We start from the raw sequence: 20,774 nt of genomic DNA on the forward strand, positions 1-20,774 counted from the left end.
TAAATTACGGTGGCGTAATTAGCACCATGGTCCCTTAGCGCCATGGATTTTAATGCCTGCAAAAAGCAGGCGTTAAAATCACCATGGCGCTAAGGGACCTTGTAATCAGGCGTTACGGGTCGGTGCCGTTTACGGCGCCGTTAACCCCTTAACGCCTGATTCGTAATGAGGCCCAGTCACTGGGAAGGCTCCAGCCAGTCTGGACTGAACTTCACAACAACACCATATATGGAACTTCCACCCAACAGCCAGTCAGGGGGAAGGGACAGAGTCAGGGCTTCCCAGAACTTTGGGAAAACAAGGTAACAGGCAATAGAAAGCAAGAGGCCACAGGGGCCATCTTGTTTCCTATCAGGAATCAACTGATTCCAATGGCAGGGCCTGGGTATCCCAAAATGGAGGATACTCAGAGCACCTGTCAAATTCAACATGGAGCTGCCACCAGCCCATACCCTGCTTTGCGGGCCTCCCATAGGTGCCCAAAAGCATACACTAGGGGCACAGGGTTGTACCCCCACCCATGGGTGCCGTAAGGGTATCCCATGGGTCTGTTCACCAAACCAAAAGAGAGAGAGCTGCACTGCCAGGAGTCCCACATGAACTCCCTTGCGGAAAACATGACAGAACACACGATAAAAAGGCAGTAAAGGACAAGGATATGGAGGCCCTGTCCCTCTGATGCTTTTCCAGCATCACAGTCGCTCCCCCAGACTAAGCTGGAGGGTACCTAATCTCTCACGGGATAGACACCCTCATCCAGGCGGTCAACATACCTTCTGGAAAGGCCATCTGCATTATCGTGACTCTTCCCTGGTCTGTGCTCTATGGTGAAGTCTAGCCTTTGCAGGCTAATGGACCACCTGAGCAGTTTCGGATTTTCACCCTTCATCTGCAAAAGCCACTTCATGGGCTTATGATCTGTTTGGACCTTGAAGGTAGACCCCGTTAGGTAGGGCCTAAAACACCTAAGGCTCCAAACTATACTGAAACATTCCTTCTCAACAGTAGCCCACCTAAGTTCTCTACCCTTGAGTTGTCTATCCGTCTGGATGATAAAGGGTCGACTGTAGTCAGGCGCACACAACACAGGTGCCCTACACATACTTTTTTTCAAGCCATTAAAGGCCCTCTGCAGTCTTCAGTCCAATTAACCTTCCTAGGTTGTTTGGGTGAAGTCAGAGCTGTCAGGGGTGCAGCTATGATTCTATAGTCTGCCATGAAATTGCTATAATACCCAGTGAGGCCCAAAAAGGCTCTCACCTGGGTTTGAGTAGTGGGAGTCTCCCAGTCCTGCACATCCTGTACCTTACTGGGGAGAGGTTGGATTTGACCCCCTCCTACCTCATGACCAAGATAGGTGACTTTCCCTTGAGCTATCTGGCACTTGGCCTTGATAGTGAGGTTAGCCCTTTTTTCAAGGCCTGCAACACTTTATCCAGATGTATCAAATGCTCTACCCAAGTGGAACTGTAGACAGCAATGTCGTCTAAATAAGCCATACAGAAGGCTTCCAGCCCACTGAGCGCATAGTTGACCAATCTCTGGAAGGTGGTAGGGGCATTCTTCAACCCAAAAGGCATGACCCTAAACTGGTAGAGTCCCTCTGGTGTTGAGAACGCCGTCTTTTCCTTGGCATGGTCCGTCAGAGCTATTTGCCAATAGCCTGAGGTGATGTCAAAGGTGCTCACAAACTTGGCAGCGCCGATGGTGTCCACAAGCTCATCAGCCCTGGGCAATGGGTGCGCGTCAGTCTTGGTGACGTCATTGACTCCTCTGTAGTCCACACAGAACCTCCAATCCTTGGTACCTGCCTGGGAACTTGCCTTGGGGACAAGGACCACGGGACTGGACCAGGGACTGGTTGAGGGTTCAGTAACACCCAGATCCAACATCTTGGCGACCTCAGCCTGGATGTGGTTCTTAACAGTATCCGACATACGGTAGCTCCTGCTTTTGACAGGCACACTGTCACCAGTATCAATCTCGTGCTTACACCACGGTGTAAGGCCTGGCGTCAGTGAAAACAGAGCGGCATACTGCTGGAGCAAAGCCCCGCAGGCCTTCTGCTGCTCTGTTGTCAAATCGGGAGAGAGATGCACTCCCTCCACTGAGGCATCCTGAGGGTTGTTATGCAGCAAATCAGGAAGGGGCTCACTCTCATCCTCTTCTTGCTCTGAAGCTAGCAAGAGACATGGGACTTCTGCTCGCCTGTGGAAAGGCTTGAGCCTATTAACATGGACTACCTGAGGGGCTACCCCAGAGGCTCACATGTCAACCAGATAATTGACCTCGCCCATCTTGGAGATTATCCTGAAGGGTCCAGTCAATTTATCTGGCAACACCTGAGGCTTGGTGGGCTCCATCACGAGGACCTCCTGTCCCGGAGTCCAATCCACTTGTGATGCTTTAAGGTCATGCCAGTACTTGTTCAATTCCTGGCTGGCCTGGAGATTCGCTGTTGCTTGACCCATCATCAGTGTCATCCTCCGTCTGAGGCCTAACACATAGTCCCCCACTTGCTTGACGGGACCTGGAGGGGTGGCTTCCAAACCTTAACTGATCAAGGCGAGGGGCCCCCTCACAGGATGTCCAAAGAGTAACTAAAAGGGGCTGAAACCAACACCCTCTTGATGTACCTCTCTGTAAGCAAACAGCAGGCATGGCAGGAGGAGATCCCATTTCCTCCTTAGGGGCTCTTCCAAAGCACCTATCATGCCCTTGAGAGTTTTATTAAATCTCTCAACCAGACCATTGGTCTGGGGATGGTAAGAGGTGGAGAACTTATAGGTTACCCCGCACTCTTTCCACATGGTTTTCATGTAACTAGACATGAAGTTGGATCCTCTGTCCGAGACAACCTCCTTAGGGAATCCAACATGGGTGAAAATGCCCAGGAGAGCCCTGGCAACCACCTTGGCAGTTACAGTCCGAAGGGGTATAGCCTCAGGGTACCTGGTGGCTTGATTTACCAAGACCAGGATGAACCGATGTCCACCTGAAGTGGGAGGGTCCAGGGGACTGACAATGTTGATGCCCACCCTCTCAAATGGTGTGCCAACCACTGGCAATGGCGGCAGTGGGGCAATGACACTGCCTCCAGTCTTGCCAGACAACTGAGAAGTTGGGCAGGTCCTGTAGTGGGACTCCACTTCTACTCCGATCCGAGGCCAGTAGAAATGGGCCGAGAGCCTCTGCTTAGTCTTCTTGGTACCAAGATAACCAGCTAAGGGCACCTCATGCGCCAACTGCAGTAGGAAGGGCCTGTAAACCTGGGGTACCACCAACCTCTTGAGGGCACCAGGTTCAGGCTTAGTGGGCTCACTAACAAGGAGCTCACCCTCCCAATATATCCGGAAGGTCCTAGGCACTTCTCCTTGTACCTGGCACAGGGCCTGTTTCCTCAGACCCTCGAGAGAGTGGTACTCTCTCTGTCCCTAAAAGAAGTCTGCCCGGGAGGGTCCCCCTTCAGCTAACAAGCATTGAAGATCGGGATGATCCTCCGGGTTGAGAACCTCTCCCACAGGAGAGTCTTCTGGCTCTTCTCCCACATGAGTTGAGACGGGGTTTACCACTGGATCCAGCCCGTCCGGAGCATGGATCCCAATGGGTGCTGTAGGAACAGCAGGAAGAGAAGGGGCCCCTGACACAGAGGTTGCCTTCTTGTTCTTCTTTTGTCTGGCCTTAGGCCTCGCCTTTGGCTCGGGTACCTGACTCAGAGCCAGACCCTGTGTCACCTGTGACCTAGTGACTGCAGCAGAAGTCATTTGAAGACCATCCGAGATCAACCCCAACTCTACTAGATCATTACCTAACAGAATGTTAGCAGGGACATTGTCCTGAACCAGGATAGGAAGCTTTGCTGTCTTGTCTCCAATTATGAGTGTGACTAAGGCTACACGCGATAATTTGGGAGGCCCACCAGCTAACCTGGTGGTTCTCAGAGGAGCACCTACATAGTCCTCTCGCTTGAGCAGGGTCCTGTCCACCACTGTCATGCTTGCCCCAGTGTCTCTCAAGCCAGTAGAAGGCTAGCCATTCAAGAGGACACTTCTCAAAAATCTACGGGTGTTCTGGAGTATAGTCGCCAGTACTTCCGCGTACTGGTCCCAGCCCCCAAGGGACACTAAGGAAATCTCTACAGGAGCACCAAATGTGATCTCTGTAGAGGAGGGGAGGACGGTGGCCTCCACCTCAGACATTGGGTAAGGGTAGGTCAGGCTGACAGCCTGTACTCCAAGTGCCTTACCTTTACACTTGGAGTCACCCATCTTGTGATCCAGAGCCCCACAATCCCAACAAGTGCCAGGAGTGCAGGGTACGGTACTGGAACCACTGGGAGCCTGCTTTGCAGCAGGTGGACCACTACTCTTATTCCCACCCACAGATGACTTATCCCTACTAGGTGTTTGGGTTTTAGGAGAGGAGGGTTTAGGTTTACCCGACTGTGACTGCTTTTGGGACTCCTCAGTTTTCTGAGAGGCCCCCTTTTCTTTGTCCTTGTCCTTCCCACTGGAGTCCTTAGGGGACACCCGGCGGGAGACCCACATGTCAGCCAACCCAGCCAGCTTAAAGTGATCCAAAATGTTCTGGTCAGCAATATACTGACGCAGCTCTGGTGAACAGGCTTCAGAAAAATGCTCAAAAAATAATAGGTGGGACAATTCAACAAACGTTTTCACCTTGTAACCATCAATCCACCCCATCATGTTCATGTGCGCAGCACTCACCCAGTCAACCCAAGACACATTCTCTCTTTTCTTAAAATCCCTGAACCTTTTAAGGTATTGGGTAGGCGTCTTGCCAAACTTGGCAATCAAAGCAGACTTCATACACTCATACTGACCCCTGTCTTCCACACTCAGCTTCATAATACAGTCATACCCACTTTGAGGCACTCTGCTTAACAAACACTTAGCCCAATCTCTTTTGTCAACATCATGAATTGCACAAGCCATTTCAAATGCTTCAATACATTGGATGATATCAGAACCCTCCACAAACACACCAACCAAATCTTTCATAAATTTAGTTGCTGGGGACCTGACACTCTCAACTGGTTTAGCTGAAGTCTCCACTCCAGCTTTCTCTATCTGGATTCTTTGGTGCTCAGTGTCCCTATCTTTGAGTATCACTTGCTGTGCCAACTCCTCTTTCTTCAACTCAGCTTCTGTTGCCAACTTTTTGAATTGAAAGGCTAACTGTTCCCGTTGTAGCTCCAATTTCAAAAGTTCAATTTTCAGGGCTTCCCCCTGAAGAGCAGTGCTGGGGTTTGGAACAGAGGCAGCAGGAATGGTGGCATTCCCAGAAACAGATTCAGCAGAAACCCCAGGGGCAGAGTCCTCATTGGTTGCATTCCCCCCCTCATCAAGAGTTTCACCATCAGTCTGGTAGTCCACCACGGCAGCTATCAGCTCAGCCCTAGACTTATCCACAAAGTCTAACTCCCTGGCTTCACAAGCACTCTGGAGAGCCTCTAAGCTCATCCTAGTCAATTTACCATTTGCAATAGACTCCATTGTTTGTAATGCAGTTATTTTGCACACAACCAAACCTTAATTTAATAAAGTGCAGATATTTTGTAAGTGGCACGGTTATACACTGATTCTTAAAACCATAAGCATCCCACCGCTGCCACCAGTGTAAAGATACCAGAGGGGGGTGTCTGTACATCTGCTCTCTATATGTTAGAGGAGAGGCACAGAGGACCCCAGCCAAGATTCTCTATTATTGGTAACGTAGTCGAGCAATCAAGGCCTAGCTTCTAAGGAGGTGATGCAGGCTGGTTCTTAAGTACAGTGTAGTCCCCAAGCCCCCAGAAAGGAATGTCCACACACTGTATTACTGAAAACGCAGTCTTTATATAATTAATATTCAAAGGTATGTACACTATCACAATAACGCACTTTGTACTCGGAAATCAACAATGGTAAATATATACAATTCTAAAGTGGTACCACCAATATTATCAGATCTCATTAAAGTGCATCAACTATACTGTTAGAATGTCACACAGATCAATAACAAGGAAACCAGCAATAGAGATAGGAGGGAAAGCAAGATGGTTGAAACAATAGGCAGAATACTGGCCTCTACCGTTAAGCACAGTTCTGTGTTGGAATCCCCACACCTGGGCAACCTGTAAAATAAAGATATATAGCACAAGCCCAGTCCATATATTGCTCAATAGTCTTGTTCTCTCCTATAATGTTTTTACCCCCACAATGTACCTGGTGGAGTACAGTTCTTCAAAGAAGCGTCGACGGAGCCTTCTTGAGTGACCCCCTTTCAAGCAGGAGTCACGGCGTTGATGAGAAGTTCGAGGGTGCCGAGACCACGGCGTCGATCCAGGCGGTGCTCGTCGGTGACGCCCTGCGAGGATGAGGTGTGCGGGGCACCTCAGTGATTGATTGTTCAAGACCGCAAAGAGTTTCTGAAGAACTGTGGCCCAGCAAGGGCGTCGAGTCGTCGAAGTCTTTGTGGTCTCTGGGTGGTGGGAAACCCACCAGTGGATTTTCCTCGGCGCGTCGGCGGCCTTGACTCTCACCAGCAGGATAAAGCGGTTGTCGATGCAGACAAGGGAGTCCTTCGATTCAAATGTTCTTAGGCAAAGGAGCGGGTGGCTCCGGTTGTCGGCGGCATGGCGTCAAGCAGTCCCCTCTTCTGGGTCAACACAACTTTGACGGTCCTCCAGCGGTTACACTAACCTGTGAACCCTGGTAGACGGCAATGGACTTCGACAGCGGCGAGGTCCTGGTGCTTCACTTCGTTCTCCTTAGCGGTCCTGTCTCGGGTCGGCAGCCTTTTGAGGGTCTGACTTCCACGGAGCTTCGGTGAAGGTTAGCGGTGCTCGATGGTCCCTCGGAGCACGGGAAGAGGGCGCCTTACCAGGTCCTCTCTCGGATCAGTCTTCGATGAATTCGTCAGCTTTCAGATCAGGTCGAAGCAAATGCAACAGCAAGTCTTCTTCCAGCTGGGCGTCGAGGATCAGCAGTTCCAGTTACTCTTCAAGTGTAGACACAGCTTCTGAACAATTTCCAGTGGTGAGAGGTCCCCAGATATACGATCCTGTCTTTCATCCACACTGCTGGCTCACACTCAGCAGCCAATCATACAGAGGGCATTCATGCAGTCAGTCAGCCAATCAGGCATACAGTGCATTCAGGCCACACTCCTCCCTCTCAGACACTCACAACAAGGAATGTGGATTGGGACAAGTACCCAGCCATTCAACACTACACACTGTATTCAGGCCAGTTTCGGGCAGGGCTGTCTCAGTCTTTGTCTCTCATACCAGAAACCAAACAGCCACAACAAGAAGTGCATATTGGTCACACACTCCATTCACCCAGGTCCCACCCACAGGGCATACCCACAACATACAGTCACTGAGAAGGCTCCAGCCAGTCTGGACTGAACTTCACAACAACACCATATATGGAACTTCCACCCAACAGCCAGTCAGGGGGAAGGGACAGAGTCAGGGCTTCCCAGGACTTTGGGAAAACAAGGTAACAGGCAATAGAAAGCAAGACGCCACAGGGGCTATCTTGTTTCCTATCAGGAATCAACTGATTCCAATGGCAGGGCCTGGGTATCCCAAAATGGAGGATACTCAGAGCACCTGTCAAAATCAGCATGGAGCTGCCACCAGCCCATACCCTGCTCTGCGGGCCACCCACAGGTGCCCAAAACACACACTAGGGGCACAGGGTTGTATCCCCACCCATGGGTGCCGTAAGGGTATCCCATGGGTCTGTTCACCAAGCCAAAAGAGAGAGAGAGCTGCACCGCCAGGAGTCCCACATGAACTCCTGTGCGGAAAACATGACAGAACACACGATAAAAAGGCAGTAAAGGACAAGGATACAGAGGCCCTGTCCCTCCGATGCATTTCCAGCATCACAGTCACCAGGGAACTACTTTGGTCAGTGGGCTCAACGGAGGTATTTTATAGGATAAGAAGTTACAGGGGAGGCGAGTCAGCATTCCTTTTTTGAATTGCATGAAGGTGGGAGCGAGTCTGATGTTGACAGGCATGAGATTCTACAGTTTGGGGGGTGGAGGGTGGGCTGAGAATACCTGTTTCTGGCTGCTTTCTGACCAAACTAATTAAATAATGAGTCGGGTCAGATCCTGGCAGCTGGTGATATGATGGTTGCCAGAGTTTGTGATTTTGTCTGGCAGATGGGTGGGGGTGTGGATGGTGACAACTCTGTATCTGATGTAGCTGACTTTGAAGGTGAAGCCTGTTTGAAGGGGTAGCTAGTGAAGTGCATTATGTGATCATATTTGCAGAGACCTCCAAGTAGATGGAGAGGATGTGTGGGATGAGTCCCATTGGGGTTAGGTTGGTGGTGGGTAGGCCTGTTGAATTTCCTCAGTTTAGGTAAAATAACAACAGAGCCTGTACATTTGATCTGAAGCTGCTGTCCACTAGGGAGGTCTTGATTTTCCACAGAAAGGATAGTTGGTAGCGTGCTGTTTGAGTTTGTTTTGCTTTGTGTCAGTGCTTAATTTGTGGGGGAGGTGGGCTTGCCAGGGCTCAGCCCCAGGAATTATTTCTGAGCCGAGCACTTATTTTGAAGCACAGCTTAATTATGTTGTGGTGTTTTGGCAACTTTATTATTTTAACTGTCAGTCAGTCATAGTAACATAACAATCAGCAACAGTGTGCACTGGCCAGGGTCTATGCATCCGGGGCTCGCTAATTGTTATTCAGAAATTTGATGTCCAAGGTTGGTAGGGCTATTTATTAATTTTCATGAAAAACAGTGAGATACAGGGTGACACTCCTTGTCACTGATGCTGGCCATGTCCACACAGTGCTCCACTCAGCCTGCATCACATTGCTGCAAATTCCCTACTGTAATACCAGTAGGGTGGGTTGACAACAACAGGGCAGTCAACAGCCAAGAGCACAACACAGTGGCAAAGTCAGTTAAAATACCCATATCAAACAGGAGAGCCATTCATGAGTGCCAACCTATGCAAGACGATCTTGCTGCAGTGTCTGACAGGCAACTCATCAGTTTTTCCAGATTTTTCCTACATTTGTCCATCAATTTACCATAGGAGGAAAGCATTTTTTCTCTTTTTTTCCTGTGGTTAGGTGGTTAACATGCTCCACTTGACACTGATAGGATTAGAGCAGAATACTAACGATTAAGTGTTTTTAACAAAACACTTAAGCATTTATTTTATTTCAAGACACAACTAATTCACCCTTATAAACCAGTGGGAGTTGGATCTTTAACCCCAAATATGTTGACACCGTATGGTATGGAGCAGCCGTGCGACACTGTATGGAGAAACAGTGGGTGGTATCAACAACAGGGAGCTGACCCTCTACCATGCAAGAATATCTTTGGGCCGTGGCACGTATTTTCTTACAAATTAAGTACTGCTGTGTGTGTTTTGAAGGAGGGGTGGCTATCTGAAGAATATAAATTAGCTCTATGATGCATGGACAACAGCACCAAAACAATAGGTTTGGTAGGAGCCATGTTAGTTAGCAGCAACGAGAGCATCAGAAGCTCCTAGGTCATCTTCTTGGTGGTTGGTCCAGTGGAATTCTAACTAGGTTGGGCTCACCAGAAACAACCCAGAGGGGTGACTACTTACAATTCTACCTCAAGCAGAAAAACAACATTGTATTCAAGAGTGGAGAATCCGTGGAATAAATGCTGCATTTTGGCGAGGTCCTGAACTGGTTTGTTTACTACGACAAGCCAGGGTGAGCCCTGAAACTAGTAGATATTCTTTGCTATGCTCAATGTTTAGGCCAGAGTTTCAGTGATTTAGTTTAAATCCTACAGTCTCATGTCCGGATGCCATTTTCACCAGAATACTAACATTTCCCAACAATACATGCAATGTTGGCTGTATTTTAGCCTTACTTTCTTCTTTTCAGCTCTCCAGTCTATCTAAAATATGTCTCCTGAAAACAATGTATTACTGTTTCATGTTCATTGAGAATCGTGCACATGCATTTTTTCAGGTTAACATTTTCATGAGCTAGTGTTTTATTTCATATCATAATAAATAAAGCATGACAACTAGGGTTCAAATATTCAAAAGAGGATTTTAGATGAAATCACAAAGACTCGGAATCAAAAGTGAACAAGCTAAAATGTACTTAATAATGAAGTAAAGAAAGAAGAGAAAAAAGAGACGAGAAAAAAGAAGAAGAGAAAATAAGAACCTTTTGACATTTTCACTTTTGACAGATAACCTTTGCTCTCAATGAGCTCAGCCACACCCACTCAGTTTTGCAGTATCACGGAATGGCAAATCTTAGGGTCACTCATAAACTCTGATGCAACTTGGTAGGCACATACATCTTTGTTTATCGTCATCACGCGTGGGGACCCAGAGCAAGCCAGTATATTGAATTTAATGATTAGAAAAATCTCGACAAATTCCAGAATTACAAACATGAGATAGAGATCTTTTCACTTTGCTCCAATCCAAATAATTTTAAGAAACGTTCTGTTCCGTTTACCTGAGGCGACCTTCCTCGTCCTCCTCCACATTGGTTGGGTACCTCCAGCGGACAGAACTCCCTTTACAGCGCAGCTCAAGCACATCCCCTGACGGCAGGGTCACTGTCTCATCCACCTTCTGGAACAGACCCCTCCGTACAACCTGGGTCAAAATAGATTCAGATGGGCCCCCAGGATTGGGAGGCACTGCAGCTTTGGGTTTAGGCTTGGGAACAACCTCTTTGGGTTTTTTGCTGGCAGGTTTGGACACTTTTCCTTCTTCTTTCTTGATTTTCTTGTCCACCTTCTTCTCTGCTGTTTTCAAAGGTTTCTCCTTCTCTACACATTCAACTGAAAGAGGGACAGACATTTTAGTCAAGGCCTTGCATGGTCGAATCTCCCAAATCACCTGTATCCTCAGCACTTTTGTTGTGCCTCGTAAATGTGGTCCCCAACAAAATTAAACTCAAAATTAAACTCAACCCAATCAAAGCAAAGACTATGATTTACAAGCCCACACCACCAAATACAACACCAATTACCAGCCTTGTAGAAGTGAGAATCTACCTGTCTTAATGCTTAGGACAACTGTCAAAAACCTTGGACATGTGATTGATAGCAATCCTGCACTGGAAGTACAGGTTAGTGCATTAGCGAGGAGCATTATCAAGGAGTTGCTCCTTTCAGTTTGTGCTCCAACAACATATACCCAACAGGCTACACAGCTTAAAACTGTAGCAGCTGGACTACTACTGAGACTCAAAAGATAAGAACACATCCCTGCAGTCCTCTGATCATTTGACTGGCTCCTGATCAACAGGATGATTCTCTACCGAACCCTGTGCATTGTCCACCAGGCTGTCTGCATCAGGTATGCGGAATCCATCACAAGGCAATTCAGCTGCTACAACTATTGCTAGGGCTTTGATCCAGTAACGATGACTTAGTAATGGTGCTAAGCTTCAATCGCAGCATGAGAAAAGCACCAAAACCTGAATCAAAGGGCACATATTATCTGTATCATGAAGCGAAGGGAGCCCACCTTCCAAGTTAATACCAAGAACCCACACACAACTCGACAACAGGGAACTCTTGGAGAATTTGGGTCAGGCTCCATGCAACCTTAATGGACTTGAATAAGGGACACAAACGCATCACAAACCCACACAAACCTATGAGCAAAGTATTACTAGCGAACGGATTCACTTGGGTCGTTCTCAACAAGACCTAAATAGAATGAAACCACTCCCCAAATAACCAACTAACCTATACAATCTAATGGTATACGTTCACCAACGTTTATGATAGGTAGGGGTACCAGGCACGGCTGCCCCCTATCGCCTCTGTTATTCGCCATAGATATCGAACCTCTGGCAGATCTTATAAGGCATAACATGGATACAGGGAAATTAGGATTACCGGGAGGCGTGAAATTATATCCTGTTACGCTGATGATGTGATATTATAGATTAGGGACACTCAGGTCCACCCAGCACCTATTATGGAAGATTTTCTTCATTTTGGGGAGCTGTCAGGATTGCGGGTGAAGTGCAGTAAGTGAGATTTTCCCTCTAACAGAAGTCACTATTAAACCGCACAATCTACATGGTTTTACTTGGGCCTCAACTACCATTAGCTACTGGGTTGTGGTCGTCAGACAGAGCACTGAACTATATGAATGCAACTATAGGGGGTACATGACGCACATTGAGCCTAAGCTGGGGGCCTGGGCACAGTTGCCTTTGACCTTGGCTGGTAAGATATCGCTAATTATCTATTCTAAATGTTCCTGTATGGCCTGAAAAATTATTTTTCAATGACTTGGAGGCTGAAATCTGTTTCTTCGTATGGAACTCAGGTTTAGTGCGAACGACATTGGCCACGCTAAACCAATCTTACGGCTCCTGATTTCCACTTGTACTGGATTGTAGCGCAGGTGCCCTTTGCATCATATCGGTTCACGGAGAGTGCATTTCCCCCACATGTTACGCTGGAGAAATACTCTGTTGGCACTAGAAACCTAAAATCGCTGGGTAATCCTACTCAGTTTGCGGATTACTGTGTGTACGATGCCGCCAGCGTACCCGCATTAGACTGTTGTAAATTATGGAAGGTGATATGTGTATATATCCGGTATCACAGGGATTTCCCACTGTGGAACTGTATACAGTCCTTGCCTCAGGTTGACACGGCTTCCAGAAGTAACTGGATGTATTCAGTTTGCTAGGGAACATGTTTTTGGGTGGGAATTTTATACCCGCCAGTGACATACCTACACTTTTGCAACACAAATCTTCGAAATTGTTTCAATATCTAGGCCTGCGTAGAGCTTACAAGCAGATATGGAGTGGGTGTCGGTGGAACCTGAGAATGATGCGGTCCTGGGTTATATTCCAACTGCGAGTGGCTGCTGAGGATTGGTCTCATCTTTGCACCAGCTAGTCCAAGACAGTCTGCCAGTACCGTCAACAACGGCTTGGTCCAAGTGGGTAGGCGACATGCAAATATTTTTTTTATTTGTTTAAAGTTACATAGTAACTTTTACAAAAAATGTCTTTGTGGTTTAAAAACAGCATACTTAATACAAGTTTTACATAACATATTTTCCTCCATACGAAATTCATATTTACCACCTACAATTCGGTTTTTACAACACTGTACAGTTAAAAGAAAAAGATAAATTCATTTACCCAAATTCTGAGTGTCCCGTATAACATATCTTGATACATTCCATTCTTCTTTCCATTCTTAAAAGTTGCACTAACTGCTTGATCGCTTGCCCTGTAAAATAGGCCATTTACCCTTTATTTAAAGACAACAATAGTTCTTTAAGAACCTGACTACGGCAATTGTAGTTTGAGTCTTTTACCGTGTAACATATCAAGCCACAAGAGATCTAAATCAACACATTCTGTATTTGGTACATAATGGTAAAGTGACTAATACATTTGTTCCTAAGTCCATTACACCTGGTCAGTAGATGCTCCAAGGTCTCCAGATTTTCCTTTTGTTTACAAAATCTACAAAAGGAATATCCCTTACTCTGACCACTTCTAATATCTACTATTTGTCCCATATCTAGCACATTGAAACTAAATCTCATATACTCATGTCTCCAGGTTTTATCGGGAAATTTTAATAAATATGGTGCAAGCTCACCCATTTTTTTGTATTCCGAGACCATATGGTTATATAAATGAGTCATCTTAACCTCTTGGACAGTTGAATTCCAATCGGAATGAAGCAAGAGTTTTTTTATTTTCATTGGGTTCGTAATAAGTGTATCTCTATGGATCCCTAGTTTGTCCAGAATTTCATTTGCTTCTTCCAACATGTCCCTGAGGTACTTTGATGTAGGAGCGCCACTCCTAATGCCTCTGCCCATTATATCATATATTACACAGATCCATCCAGTTCCGAATACGCTCTAAAACTAGGCTTGCAAATATTTTGGATCAACATCCAAAACGGGCTATTGGCCTCTAGCTAGTTGGTAAAGCCCTGTCCCCTTTCTTATTAATTGGGACTACGTAAGACATTCTCCAGCTATTTGGAATTAGATGTTTCTTTATGATGTCTTTAAAAAAGAAAAATAGCATTTTGGCCCATAAGTTAGCTTTCTCTTTCATAACCCTGTTGCAGAGAAAATTCGTCCAAGGGGCCCTGGATGGAGAGCTTTTCACAATGATATATTCAATATCTTTAACACAAAAGGGAATATTCCATGTGGCATCTTCAGTCTCTGGTAACGGGACCCATACTACAGTTGGTGGAGGATACAGGCTACTAAAGTGTCCTTCCCACTTCTCTGCATTAACACAAGTTGTCAAAACTTTTGTTTGAGCTTGTCCTCCATTGTTAACCAGTGCCCAGAATCTACGGGTATTTACATTTGTAGTGATACACGAAATTGCAACCTTGCCAATCAGGGCTTTAGATGACAGCATTAGCCGCTGAAAGCCAATAGTGTATTCAAAGTATGTGCTAAAAATGCTGACAGTAGTCTGTTGTAGCACTTCCATTATGCAGTAGTGAGCTACAAGGAATATGCAGGCCTAGTATGAGATAGGTCAAATTAAACATTGTTGATAGACAGGCAGGGAGGGCCCCTAGCCATGTAGCTAATAGGTTTTTGGAGTGTTTGGAACATCATGGCACCTATATAGCGCTTAGATAGCCAGTCTTAAGCGCTATAAACACTAAGCTATGAGTGCATGCCTTTTAGAGCTTGCAGATGGGGTTAATACATCCCTGCTTCCCTTAGAATATTCAGCCTCACTAACGTTAGCCCTGGCCCCAAGCTAATCTTCCTTTTCTCTGGGAAGGTACTGATAAGACATTCCTCAGCCAGCGCAGATGGGAACAAGGGAGGGGGTAGGAGCGAGCAGGGAGCATCTCAGAGAGAGCTGGGTTTTTTCCATGAGCCAGTTGCACAGGGAAAGTTCTGGAACTGTGCGTCATGGTGACTGACAGCAAGAAGTTATAAAATATCCATGCACACATGGATCAGGGGGAGATCGCCTGTGGACTTGATTCGTGCAGAAACAGGTGCCCGGCATTGGCTCATACGGTGTCCTTCAGCATTGTCCTCTGAGCGGGGCTTGTTTACAGCTAGCTTATGAGGGCCCAAGGTCTCCCCAGTGCTGCTTAAAGGGACGTAAGACTGTGTTTCTCTATGTTTCTCTATATTTCTCTATGTTTCTCTATGTTTATCTAAGTTCCATGTTTCACTATATTTTGCATTGCTCTAAGTGTTATGCTTTGTAATATTCTGTAACTTGAATCCCAAATGTATATGAAATTCACTGCTTAGAATAAATATGCTAATAACACTTTGAGGGTGTCATTTGTCACTTGCATGAGATCACTGCTCAGCACAATAGAACCTGTATTTTGGGCTGAATTGGGTATTTTTGCTCTCAAAGGGCTGGCCCCGAGGAAGATTTTGCCCAATATCAAGACATTTGGTGGCAGCTTTGTGGGATTGTGAAGAGCAGTGCCATGCTGACATGACAAATGGTGTGAGAGAACACAGTGTAGAGTGGGGAGCAGGCTGTCGCATTTCCTTGATGGTCTCACTGCAGCTCTGAGACTTCAAAAGGCAGCAATGTTGTGTCGGCTTGCCGTGGCCGATAGCTTGTGTGGTTAAGACTCCCTTCATGGGATTGGTGCCAGGGAGTACAAGGCAATAAACGAGCGGGAAATGGCTTTGTTTAAAGCACTCCGATGAATGGTTAAGAAAGATGTATGCTCAATTAGAAAAAGAATTTTATCATGTGGTTTCCCAGTTTAAAGTTGTAATTTGGAATGCATAATGAGACGGAGTTCTCATCTCTATTCTGTCATGAGGGCAGGAAAAATAATTGCAAGAATTTGACATGCAAATTGTGAATAGTGATTTAACCATTGACTCAGCCCCAGTGTGCTAGCGAGTGGGGGCTGTAATGTTCGGAGGCGAAGGTTCGTCTTTTTTGATGTATGCTTTTGAAGGGTTGGCATTCCTGAATAATGAGGAAGGGGAATGAGCCATGCTTAGGAGAATGAGTAACATCTGTGCTGAGAGCCTAAAGAGTTTTTTTTTCTTTCTTTTGGCAACTGTAAAATTCCATGTGCTAATGGTGGCAAATTCTGTTTAAAGGAAACACACTAAAATGGTTATATTGCATTTTAGGCTGTGCCATGCTTTTATTGGGTGAGAGACTCACTTAAAAGGAAAGTGAGTGAATGTTATTTGGATTTTCGATTTTTGTGTACTGATTTGAAATTGCAGAACCAGCTTGCAATGGTTGGGGGGAAAAACAATTTATATTTTTCTAAATTGCCCCTGGAGTATTTTTGACTGTCCCCATGCTATGCCATGGATTTGTGCTGTTGCCTTATAAGTGATGTATGCTTTGGAAATAGTGACCTGTTGACTGTGATACATGGGGAAAAATGTTGTTGACACATTAAACAGCCCACAAGCAATAGAGTGTGGGTTGTTCTTGCAGAAAAAAAAACGTGCAGGGAGCTGCACTAAATATGGCATTTTTATTTTTTTTAAATGCACTGAACTGAGTGGTTATAGTTTGGCAATGGTACAACAGAATGAAACATCTGTGTGTGATAAGATAGCACAAAGATTTAATGGGTTGTGAGTTCTCTTGAAAGATCGCACATTACAAGAAAAAAAAAGACGCTTTGACATTTTGCAAAATTACATGGAGTAGAAAAATGACAAGATAAGTGCCGCTTTTGAAAACAAGAGTCTTGCTGTGTGTGCAGAGCTTGTGCCTTGAAGCTGTCTTGGGGCGAGGTGCGTGAAGGCAAACAAAAGCAGAAACAGTACAAGAAAGAGTTAATCTGGATGAATTGTCTGAAACGAGTGAAGCCGCCACAGTATAAGAGTTATAGGCAAAAGAGATAAGCTGCGTGCTAATGGCGCTGCCAGGTGCACACGAAAGATAAACATGCCTGCATTCCTGAGGAAGGGGGAGCAAAAACAGAGAGCTGTTCAAAAAGTAAAGAATTTGCCTAGTAAACTGTGGTACGGAGCAAAGGCTTCATGCAGGATGGCAGACGGGCACATCACATCTGAACATTTACCTATGCATCTGTGAATGGGCCAAGAAAAGACAGCTGCCCATTCCAACAGACATTACTGTGCAAGCTGCATTCCAATGCTCCATGTGATGTGAACTGAAGTAAAGCGCTGTGCACTGGAGAAGAAACCTCTAGGCGCTTTGAGAAGAGAAAATACACATCTGGCAAACTGCAAGCTACATTGCCAGGGATGGAGTAACTGACAAAGACATTATGGCCTTCCAGATGGAAGCAAAACTGACAAAAGTGCTTAGCCGTTTTGCAAGAGACAACATGCAGAGCGGGGCTTTGAAGTACAACATGAACACTGCACATTAGCCATGATCCAGAAGCCACACGGCTTAGTGCAAGAATGAATGATTTGTTGAAGCAACAAAAGAAACTGACTCAGACTATCGCACTCAAAGGAGTGGTTCAAAAACAGCAAACGCCCTTTGAAAAAATGGAGTGATGCCAGCAGGGCAACCTAAACCAAGATCATGGGACACTGGAAGCAAGTTGGCGCCTGGCATTGGTGATCGCTTTGGTGAAAAAGAAAAGCATTGTGCGACCTGGGTACTTACTATATGGCTTTGTAAAAGCACAGATCAGTCTGAGGTACCATTGACCAGCTATGATTGCATTGCACAAATGAGTTTGTGATTAGGCAGTTACACCCCGTATGGTTGAGTGTAAATAAGCCCCCAGAAACATGCAGAAAGGTGATAAATAATTGCAGTAGCAATGACAAAGTGTGTAGTTACCTGATGAGACTTTTTGAAGATGGGGGTGGTATTATGGGAAGGGGTGGATAACGCTGATATTGAAGTTTTGATGACATCCTAACATTTCTGTTTGTATTTTGCCTAGGCAAAGCACGACAAGACATTTCATAATATAGGAAGATAATGTGCAGTTTGTGGGTGACACTGATCAAAGAAGGGTCAGACGCATTCTCAGAGAAAGCGAGCCACTGCGAACTGAACTGGCACGGTGCAGACTTGGCTAATTATCAAGTATTTGATGCTACACATTTAAATGACATGTTTTGCCCTTTCTTGTTTAAAGGACTATGGACAATGAATTGTGGACTGTAACATCAGGCACCACATACAGCTGTGTGACACAGCAATTGAATGCTAACACATTGAAAAATGGTTTTTAAATGCACTGTTGAGATGAATCTGAAAAAACCAAATGGTTTTACTCTTCCAACTGAATGGCTTTAACCAGAGATGTTTTGTTTTTTGAAAAAAAAAATATTCTACATTGCACGTAGGCAGGAGAATGATTTATGAACTGTTGGGGCAGCAGAATTATGCAAGCAGGAGTGTAATTTATTTTGAGATAAGATGGGTGCGCACATCAAAGTCACCTGTGCGTAGGTTAAGATTCTTAATTGAAGTAATGCTGCCAAGTGTATGAGCTATAATTTGAAATGGTAATCTTTGAAACACTGGATACTTTTACAGCCAGCTTAAGGCAGGTAAATGAAACCATGACTGACTTGATGTTTGATTTTATGACACAGAGTGTGACACGGTTTTTTGTTAAACCAACCAGTTTCATGTTTTTGTGGGGACAGCTGTCTCCAGCACACTAATGCAAAGAGTCACCTTTTGATTGTAAACATTTGGAATAATTCTTTGGAAAAGCGCTGCAAATGAGTATCCACATGGAATTGCTAGAGTACTGGCCTGGCACATTGTCAGGCATCTTTTGTCACTGAATGGATACCACTTGTTTAATTTGTCTAATGTGATGTTTTTCTGACCAAGAACTGCAGCGAGTGTTCTCGCCAAGATTTAATGAACTATAACTTGACTAAATGAATTTTTTCCATGGTGTGATGAAACAGCCACTGCCGGATAGTAGTATGGTGTTTGTGGCTAAAGTTAATATTGTATATGGTAGATATCCCACTTGAAGAAGGGTATTCTCCAAGTCACAGAAGGTAGACACTGTGAACCTGTTAGATTTTCCAGTAGTAAGACAACATGTAAATTGTAGACTGGTAATGCACACCTTCATTATTACAGTGCTACACTTAGACATAGATTTATCATGAGGCAATGTTTCCTTAATACTACCAAGCTGCTACAAATGGAGTCCATTTCTATGGCCCATCACTAGAGTGCGCGTAGCTAGGGAGCTAGATTCATTAATAACAGGAGCTTTATATGCTTGTGACATAGAAACTGTGCACTATAAGCTAGCCACTATGGGTTCTGATGCCAGCTCTGCTATAGAACTTCTGGCCTAGTGGGGCCCATTGATATGCCCAGCACTGCTACAAGTATTGACAGCCAATTGAAGATAACAGAATTTTAGACATGAAGACATTTTTGTCTGCCATAGGGCAGGTCAACAAGACTGCTAAATACACACAATGCATTGTATGGCAAACATTGTTAAATCAGCAGGTGTTGGCTTTTTACTGGGTGGGGGCAACCATCCTCCACACACTGGCACGCAGAGCTACAGTTACCAGCATACATATGGATTGAATTGCTTGCTTTTGATTGCATGAATAACACATGCCATGCTTTGATGTAAATTAGTAGAATTGTTTTTATTTAGACAACCTGGTGCCCATGGGTTCACCTTGTTCAAGAAATTAGATGGTTTCTGGTTGGGTTCCACCTACCTGGGGGAAGTGTCTAGTCACACAGCCCATAGTCACGCTTGAATGCCCTGGGATCAGGGGGAGGGTAGGCCCTTAGGGTGAAAGGCTGCCAGGTTTTAGAATTGGTAACCATACATAAATGCAATAGTGCATTGTAGATTAGACTACACTGGATTGCCTTGACATTTTAACTGCATGCTGCTTTTTAACTGACAATCAGTTATACAAAATTGATTTAGGTATTTTTGTGTAGGCCAGGTTTTGGCTAGAGTAAATGTCCATGTTCACTTGGCGTAGGTATTTTTGTGTAGGCCAGGTTCTGGCAAGGGTATATGTCACTGTTCACTTTGTGTACATTTTTGTTTAGGTAGTGTTTTACCTTGCATGCCACGCTAACTAACCGCTAGAAGATAGTTTGCTTAAACCTCTTGCAAAGCCCCTAGGTCTTTATCACTGCACTAAATACTATGTTGATAGGTATTAGTCAGCATTTGTCGCACAAACGTTGAATAGGGGTGGAATGTAGTGATACACGAAATTGCAACCTTGCCAATCAGGGCTTTAGATGACAGCATTAGCCGCTGAAAGCCAATAGTGTATTCAAAGTATGTGCTAAAAATGCTGACAGTAGTCTGTTGTAGCACTTCCATTATGCAGTAGTGAGCTACAAGGAATATGCAGGCCTAGTATGAGATAGGTCAAATTAAACATTGTTGATAGACAGGCAGGGAGGGCCCCTAGCCATGTAGCTAATAGGTTTTTGGAGTGTTTGGAACATCATGGCACCTATATAGCGCTTAGATAGCCAGTCTTAAGCGCTATAAACACTAAGCTATGAGTGCATGCCTTTTAGAGCTTGCAGATGGGGTTAATACATCCCTGCTTCCCTTAGAATATTCAGCCTCACTAACGTTAGCCCTGGCCCCAAGCTAATCTTCCTTTTCTCTGGGAAGGTACTGATAAGACATTCCTCAGCCAGCGCAGATGGGAACAAGGGAGGGGGTAGGAGCGAGCAGGGAGCATCTCAGAGAGAGCTGGGTTTTTTCCATGAGCCAGTTGCACAGGGAAAGTTCTGGAACTGTGCGTCATGGTGACTGACAGCAAGA

The 20,774-nt window shown here is 45.4% G+C and overlaps 1 protein-coding gene across 1 annotated transcript in view; it reads right to left on the reverse strand.

Moving 5' to 3' along the window:
• The window catches only part of LOC138582591 (platelet-derived growth factor receptor-like protein), a 194,679-nt gene that overhangs the window by 84,533 nt on the left and 89,372 nt on the right, over positions 1 to 20,774 (reverse strand). The window contains exon 2 of the mRNA XM_069654006.1: positions 10,502 to 10,832. Coding sequence (XP_069510107.1) covers positions 10,502 to 10,832 — 331 coding nt within the window. The remainder of the gene's footprint in view (positions 1 to 10,501; positions 10,833 to 20,774) is intronic.

This window comes from Ambystoma mexicanum, chromosome 3q (genome assembly GCF_040938575.1).
Source record: "Ambystoma mexicanum isolate Mex_15411 chromosome 3q, UKY_AmexF1_1, whole genome shotgun sequence".
Classification (NCBI taxonomy): Eukaryota; Metazoa; Chordata; class Amphibia; order Caudata; family Ambystomatidae; genus Ambystoma; species Ambystoma mexicanum.